At 28.5% G+C, this 9,351-nt stretch overlaps 1 protein-coding gene across 1 annotated transcript; it reads left to right on the forward strand.

The window, feature by feature from the left end:
• Positions 1-2,259: 2,259 nt before the first annotated feature.
• On the forward strand, positions 2,260-5,905 carry LOC141703145 (putative F-box protein PP2-B12). The gene is made up of 2 exons (XM_074506739.1): positions 2,260-2,511; positions 5,462-5,905. Exons 1-2 carry the CDS (start codon positions 2,260-2,262, stop codon positions 5,903-5,905), a joined length of 696 nt encoding a protein of 231 aa, XP_074362840.1.
• The last annotated feature ends 3,446 nt before the right edge of the window (positions 5,906-9,351 follow it).

The following is a 9,351-nucleotide window of genomic DNA, read 5'->3' on the forward strand; positions in this document are numbered from 1 at the left end:
TTCAACGGATTGTCCATTAGAGACTCAACGGATAACTCACGTGGACTATCGACGGATAACAGTGAAGTCTCGACGGATAACCAATTCAAATAACAGTTGAAAGTGATTTGACAGTCACATGTGTTGATTGTATAAAAAAGGAATATGGCATCCGATATGCAGGTTTGAGAGAACAAATAAGCATTTCCATTTCCATGCTTACTTGAAGAATACAAAGATGCTGGATAGAGAATGAAGGAACATGTGAAAGACTTAGATATTTGTTTTATCTGTTTGTATTTTTCATGTGTAACTTGGTAATATATATAAACCAAGAGCAAGTAGAATAATTATCGATTGAACTGAGAAATAGAAAAAGCAACATATGTTATGAATTTCTCTGTTCTCTTGTAAACACTTGTCAGCTGTGTGCATTCTTGCATCACAGAGTTCTCATTCAAATAATATCTCTGGTGGAAAGATCAATCCACCAGAAAGTTTTTAAACCATTGGTTTACTTTGTGTCTTGAATACTTAAATCTTTTATTCCGCCATTTTGCTTATTCAAACACAATTTAGTTTGCAAAAAGATTTTTATTATTTCAAAAAGTAACCAGAATTATATTAAACCCTCTTTTATAATTCTATTATTAGATTGTTAGGGTATAACAATAAATACACTTGGATATACTTATTTTTAAGGTTGATCCACTAAGTATATATCATACCATCTGAGAAAATACAACTTGCATTCATTAAACATTCTTTATTTTCTCTAGTTTATTCACTTATATTTATATACATAGAGTTCATAGTTTCACTGGTAATTTCTATTAAAACTTGTATCGTTCAACGTGTAAACATTTATTGTTGAGTAGTTAAGCTTGGATAATAAGGGTTCAGGGAGTTGGATTGCCAGAGAAGGCTATATAGGTTTGGTATAGGGCTTAAAGGGCAATTTACTCAAAGAAATAGATCAGGAACAAGGATAAAGGGAGATATATTATTGAATCTTATAATTGTATCATTTAGGTGATTAATAATATATTCTTTTACCAAGTTGGTAAGACCTAGACTATCAGGAAACACCGATAACAAAAAATGGATATTTTCAAAGTAAAAAAAGTTTAAATTTAGGATTTATATGTAGAAATTATATTTATAAAGTAAAGAGTTCATGGTGTAGGTATTAAAATATGAATAGCGCCGTCACATTTTTAATATCTTTCAATTTTAATATTGTAGTATTGATATGTGATAATATTATTAAATTTTAAAATAAATATATAGAATAATTATATTCAATATGAACGATATTCTAGAACTTAATATTTATATCCAAATTTGAATCCGTCAAAAATATAATATAAAAATATTTATATCATTAATGTTAATAAAACACAATTATTATATTATATTTAATTATTTTTTATAATCTTTTATTTGTAAAATAATTATTATATAAATAATATATTATGGTATAATCACGATGCACATATTATAAGCCAGCATTTTGTTAAACTGATACCAAAAGGTAAATTGTTAGACGTGACCTCAGACCACAGACATGAATAAAAGAGTGACACCTTGGGTTCTATGGGCTAAATTCAAATTTATTTTTCTATTTTCAATTTTATTTACTTAGCTCGAATTCAAATTAAAGTGAATTTAATTTCACAAAATTTAAGTGAAAATAGAAAAATAACTCTTCACCTTTTTTTTTACTTTCTTAAGGCAAGATCCAGCAAACCAAAATTTAAGTGAATTTAATAATATTTTAATATTAAGAAAGAACAAAAGATTAAGAAATTAAAAATCTGGAAGGAAAAAAAACTCAAACACCAAACTATGAACTGTCATAGTTTCACACCAAAGTTAGACAGAAAGCTGATTGTTTAATTGAATTAAAAGAATTAGTAGTAAATGTAAATAACTTGTGAGACATGCATAATTTGAAAATTAGATAACTGCTAAGAATACACATTGGGTATTAAAATAATTTGTGAACATTTTATTTTCAAATGAGCCTATATAATGATTTTCAAAATTTTGGATCTTAAAAAATATGGGCCATGAGCAGTCACTCGTATGGGCCTTGAGGAGGTCGTCAGTGATCACACCTAACTTAGATATCAGCCCGTTTAGCTTAAATCTAGAAGCATTCAGACCTTTTTAGTAGATAGCGTTAAAAATAAGGGAGAATACAAAATAAATTATTTCATTACAATTAACTTTGGGACAAATTTGGGGATGGAAATGATGAATTAAAAGAGAACTAAGATGGAGCACCTTAAGGAGAATTGCCTATCATTAATATTATCATTCACATCACCCAGGGATACATGTAGAGTTTCAGATGTTTCAACAGAATTGAGGTCGGCCAGTGATTTGGATGAGTTATGGAACACATTTTTACCACCTGATATTAATCAAATTCTTAGGAGATCAATCTCCACCTTGACTTACACCTCTAAAAAACAACTTTATTTTCTTCTCTGTGACTCTGCTATCCTACTGGACGATGGCAATGTGGTAATTTTCTCAATTATTTCTTGATTTTATTATTTGTTTACAAACTTTATTTCACTGTATTATTTTTAATATTTAATATTTAATATTTTGATATTTTTTGATATTTTTATATCCTTTTCTATAATTTTTATTTCAATAAAGATAGTTTTTAAAATATTAGATCCAATATTTTTTAGTAAATATAAGTTTTAATTAAAATAGTTATATGTGTTTATGTTATATGTATGTAAAATAATTATTCTTATTAAATATAATTTCAGTAATATTTCATTAATGTAAATTTTTGTAATAAGGTTTTTAAAAATAAAATTGGTACTAAATTTTTAAAGATGAGATTTAAAGATGTATTGATGTTAGAATAGATTATATATAAAACCTAAATATGTGTTGAATTAATATCAAGATATTTATACATATTTTAATGAAAAATGCTTATAAAATAATTGTTCTTGTTGAAAATAAGTTTTAAATATAAGATATTATTTTTTTTAATATTTATTTGTGATTCCATTACTTGTATTTAAGTGTGTATTCAAATATCAAAGAGGGAAAATAATATAGAGAAACAAACTAAGGAAATGCAGGATTACTTTTTTTAGAGACCAAAGTTTACAATGTGTTTTACTCCATATATATAAATTTACTCAGTACCATTTTGCATTTTAAATATTATAGATGTACCCTTATGTTCAAAGACTAATTTATGTAGGGACATAAAGATTTAAATATTTTTTTATTTGTAATTTATGGTCTAAATTGACATATTTTTTTTCAAATTTCTCCACTAAAAAAATTAGTGCTAAGATGATATTATCTATAACTATATGATTATTTGTAACTATATGAGTGGGAGTAAAGATTAAATAGTTGGCAACCATAATTTTATAGTTTATTCAAAAAAAATTATAAGTAGGTAATAGAAATTAGAACCATATTTTTGGATAACTCTTGTATTTGTATTATCATGGAAGAGAATGGTCCATAAACTTTTAGTTAGATTGCCTCATTGATCAGAACTCACCAACTTGATCTCATTTTTGTTCTAACAAGTTTTTGGATTGATAAAAGAAATGGAAAGAAATGTTTTGGTAGCTGCTAGGCAACTTGCAATTGTTCCCCGGTGGTGGAGCTGGTTATATGATAGTAACTCAAGGTATCTTAATAATTTTTTTTGTATTATTTACATACATGCAAATGTACATTTTGCTAAATTGCTAAATACTAACCTGGTTCTAGCTACAAATACTTGTGCATCTCTCTATATAATCACACAGTAACTTTGTAATAAGTATTTTCTTTCTAGTATGATAAACTAATAAGTGTGGGAAGTATGGTCGATGGTTGTGGTTAGAGGATTCACTCTAGTAGAAACTGTTAGCTTGTGTGTTAAATTGTACAAGGCAACACTATTTTTCATGCATACCTCAATTGAAAAGAAGCATTTAGGCTGGTCTTTTTAGTTGTTAGGGTGATAAGACAAATTAAGAGGTTGTTTAGAGTTCCCACCCATCTAAGAATACCATTTTCTTTTAAATTATGCATTTATTATAATTCTGCTTAATATTTTGATAAAATATATTATGAGGTAATACTTTTTTCTGAAAATAAGTAGCAAAACAATATTATGAAGGGTATTTTTTCAAGATTTTCACTTTTTATCTACTAATAATAACATTTTAATAACAAAAATTTGAGCTTTTGAGACAAAACCTTTTTGTTGAAATTTACAATCCCTTTAGATATTGGCTTTTTGGTTAAATTTTTTTACAGTAAATAGTAAAACGGTACTGCTAATAAAGATAAATACAGCATTATGCATATTTATTTCCTGAATAAATGCAAATAATAAGTCTATATTACATGTAGCCTAATCTATTACCATAAATTATTTCAACAACTTCAACTCACCATCACACACCCAACCAACTAACAATTTAAAGATAAATCTAAACAATTTTAACTATTCTCGGTCTTCATTTGTGAATGCAGGTCACGTAACATAACATTATCTTATAAAAGATGTAAATCTCTTTAGGCAATTACCGTTAAAAATTATAGCATTGATAAAAAAAAGTGTTGTTCACAAAATTAAATCTTTAATAATATTTTTAATATGCACATATTTGATGTTTAATGTTTGGTATTATTTTTGATATACACATATTTTGATGTAATTATGGAAAAATAATGTTTTAGTTGAGATTTAATAGTAAAATTAGAACTCCAAGATTCTATTTTTCAAAAGCATATTTCGTACAACATTTTTTGGTCAAAAACACTTTTCTAAAGATCAGATTTTAAAATTTTATCAAATAAGATTTCAGCTAATTTTGAGAAAAAACTCTAATTATGTGTGTAACAACTCCAAATTTGGGGTGTAATCGAGCCGAGCCGAGTCGAACACTCCTAAACTCGGCTTGAACTCGATTAAAATAGTTCAGACTCGAGCTTCCAGATCGACTGAGCTTTTAATTTAAAGTTCGAAACTTGACTCGTAAAAAATTTGGTAGGCTCGAGTTCGGCTCGAAAACTCGAATTTATTTCACTAAATATTAACAAAAACATGAAATATAATCCGTTCGGCTCGAGTTCGATTCGATAACATAAAATAATATATAAAAATATAAAATATTGATATATATATATATATATTTATAATAAAAAACTAAAAATAATAGAGACTCGATAAGACTCGCTAACCTTACCGAGTAATCGGAAGCTCGAACTCGGCTCAGTTACAAATTCAAAAAAATGGAGCTGGAGCTCGAGCTCGGCTTGATTAATTCTGAGCCGAATTGGAATTTTTTACGAGCCGAGTTCGAGTAACTCACGAACATTTTGACTAATTTACACGTACTCCGAACACATGGTAAGTGATGAATATGATTAAAGACATCCTATCATCGCATGTATCATGCATTCATGCCTCAATGTATTATCATGTGAACAGATTTTCAGAGGAGGTTGTGTACTTGACAAAGGGCGGTGTCTTGATATTCGTGGCAAAATGAAAATTGGAATGTTGTCTCCTCACACCACTTATGAAACATATCTTGTCTTTAAAATATATGAGGATGCCTGCGGACTTGATTCAGCAAACACATCCATTAGATTTGTTAATGAAAGAGAGGAGGTGCCTGATGATGAAGCTAGCACAGTTTATCCTGATCCAAGAACATCTGCACACAACATTGAGCAACGAAATGGAGTGCTTAGTCGGTGGAGGAAGGACGAATGGATGGAGATTAAGACTGGAGAGTTTGAGACTGGTGCAAGAGATGATGATGATGAGGTGGAGACCCGGTTTATGTCAACTGATACAAATATACTCAAGACTGGCCTTATCGTACAAGGTATCGAGTTTAGGCCTAAACAACCCATGGCCGTTGTTTAATGAATTTATCTGTTGGCATGCTTTATTTTGTCTTTAAAAACTTTTCTCATGTAATATGAATTATCTGTTATTTGAAAGATGTTGATGAATTATGCTTTATGTAAAATTTAAGGGTTTTAAGACATGGTTGTTTGTATTATGGTGTGTCCAATTTTAAGGTCCACTCATAACTGAATATAATTTTCTTTATCTAAGCTATCTTCAATCATAAATTTATTTTATAATACCTCATTCGTAATATTTTACCTTTTTAACTTTAAATCACTATTTTGTTTTCAATCACGACTTCAAATTTACTTCAAACGTTATTATATGTTTAATTACATATAGTGGACTCAATTTCTCCATACACATCATGAGATATGTGTTATTTTATTATTTAATATTGTAGCCTTCTCTAATATTCAGTATAAAGATGGCTGCTTTATCTCTACGATATTACTTCATATTTGAAGTGAAACTGTTCATTATTCTAAATATAAAGTTAGAGAAGGCAGTCATTGAAGATGATTTTTTAAAATTTTAATTTCAAATATAAAGAAATTGGTGCTTATAAAGTTACTATTGGAGATTGCCTTGCTGGATGACATAGGCTGAATCTCCTCGGGATGAGTAAAATTTAATATACATAACTTGGGAAAAGAAAGCTCTGGAGGAAAATATCTCTTTAAGCTACTCTTTTGAGGTGCTTTAAGTTACTAGTGATCGAATTATCGAGTGATTCAGTTAAATATAATTATTACATGGAAATTGAAGTAATTAAATTTCACTAGGGACTCGGGAGAGTGGCCTGCTAAAAATTAGTGATTGATCGGGTCGGCCAAGCACTTATAGTCTATGTACTCATTGTTAGATAATGAATAACACACAGAGGGGGGTGAATGTGTTTTAGTATTTTTACTTTTCTTGAAGTTTTTATGGTTGGAACAAAGTAAATTAAATCTTACAGTGAGATGTGTTAATACCGAAATTAAACAAGAATAACAGTGAACACAAATCTTTCAAAAATCACTTAATTTTATATTAAAATTAAGAATGTTTTGCTACAAAAATTCTAGGCTCTTTGTTGCTAATGAGCTTAGCTTCTTCCTTGAGAGAATGCAAGATTTTTATAATCTAAATTGTTACATCTAACAAAGGACCAGTGTTAACTTTATATGATAGTTAACTACTGGTTTACACAGTGTGTAATAAGAGATGATATTCACTTTAGTAAACTGTCACTAATCATTCAATTTTAGGACAAGTAATCTTCTATTTCTGGCTTAGCATATCTTTGCATACCGTGTTAACTTTGATCTTCCGTTGTCAGTTAATCTTCACCCTTAATCTTGCACACTCTTCAAGCTGCTTTTTATAGACTTGTCAATCCAGTTGTTTGGATTGTTTGTTGATTATTAATCTTGGATATTGAATTGGTCTGCACTTTGTACTTTGAGTTTTACCTCGAGATCTCCAGTTTGGTATATAGAGAACTTGACATCTCGATAAGTATATTGGCTTATCGAGATCTCTCATTACTCTATAGTTTATTTGACTTATAGAGATCTCTGAGTTCTCTATAAGAGAATTTAGCTTGTCGAGATCTCTCCACTTCATGTCTTCACTTTGGCTTATAGACATCTCTGAGTTCTCTAGTGACTAATTGACTTATCGATATCTCAGAGTTTTTAATGATATTTGACTTGTCGATAACTTCAGAGTTCTTTAGTGATATTTGACTTGTCGATAACTGTGAGTTCTCTAGTGAAGAAATGACTTGTCGATATCTCCAATCTTTATATCTTCAATTTGGCTTGTCGATATCTGTAAGTTCTCTAGTAGCTTTCCTGAGTTCTCTATAAGTCATTCTGGAGTTCTCGAATGACTTCTCTATAACACTAAATCTGTGACTTGTAGAGAACTTGACTTAGAACATTTTTCTCAAAACAGATTTATTCAACTCCAAGATTCTTCATAATTCTTCTGAGGCATGATCTTCTTAATCTTCTTCCAGATAGAATTCTTAGGCTTGATACTGTTTAAAAAAAAAGACTCCAGTCTGCTCTTTGACATTTTTACAGACTTTAAATGTTACAATACAAAATGCAAACTAAGATTACAATACAACTTACCTAGGGTTGTCAATTTGACTTAGTCTTGTTATTGTACAAGCATGTCTTGCACAACAGTTGTGCTTGTTGCGAATAAGTTTTAAATAAGTAATGATAATTAAGTAAAATATAAGAGTAAAAAGGTAAAACTACTATATAGGTTTATATTAGTTTATTTCGCTGGAGACATTGTATCGAGTCGACCAATAAATTACCTTTAATTTGAATGTAATAAAGTAATACATTGAAAGAATAATTTAATAGAATAATGTTAGAGGCCCCAAATTAGTACCCAAAACGGATCTCAAATGCCACATGTTCTGGTCTAGTTAGTACGATGCAATTAATAATAATGGACCTCATGTATTCACATAATTCACATAAATTTAACCAATAAAAATATTCTAAATTTCCAAGTCATCGATATCACATCATTTATGACAAATTTTAATACTTAAATTGATATGTATAATACTACTAAATTAAGTATGGGTGATTAAATAAGAACAAAACATAAGGTAACTAAAACAAAAAGGTAACTAAATATTTAGCGAAAAACGGTAACTAGATAAACCAACTAAATAATTAAAAATAAGTAACTGAATAAACACAACTAAATTAGAATGAAAATTAGATGTTCGGGGGTTCTAACCACGTGCCGCAAGTGAAAGATTGTGATAATGAAGATGAATTGTTGTTGCTGCTTGGCTGCTTGTGTTTGAGATCGGATGGTACGTGAGATTTTAATTCATGTTTTTTAATAATTCATATTTATATCAAAAAAGTAAATTTTATTTTAGAAAAATTAAATAAGGGTAATTCGATAAATCAGCGTGTACCAAAAAATAGGTATCAACGACCAAATTTTGAATGTTTCATCTATTATAATATAGTATAGATAGATGGATAGATAGTATGAATTAGAATTTTAGTTTGTAGAAAAACTTGAATTTAACCTCAATTAAATATAGAGTTTGATATAAATTACAATTTAAATTGATAGATGAATGTTACTTCAATATCAGTTATGATTATAATTATAATTATAATTGACAGACTAATTAACTAACCAACAAAAAAGTATATAGTTCGATATGAATTAGAATTAAAATTGGAATTGACTAATTAAGTAAGGATAATTAGATAAAATTAGCGTGTAACAAAAAAACATGTACCATATACCCTTACTAAGATGAATATGATTTTTTCCTGCTACCTTGTTGTGTATTTGAATCTGGTGACAACATGTATGTGTATCGATTTTTGGTTCGTATTTTTTTTATTTTATACCCGTGTAGGAACTATAAAAGATAATTTATAAAAATTATATGCAGGGTTAATTATGTAAATTTA

Source organism: Apium graveolens, unplaced genomic scaffold (assembly GCF_009905375.1).
Source record: "Apium graveolens cultivar Ventura unplaced genomic scaffold, ASM990537v1 ctg6275, whole genome shotgun sequence".
Taxonomy (NCBI): domain Eukaryota; kingdom Viridiplantae; phylum Streptophyta; class Magnoliopsida; order Apiales; family Apiaceae; genus Apium; species Apium graveolens.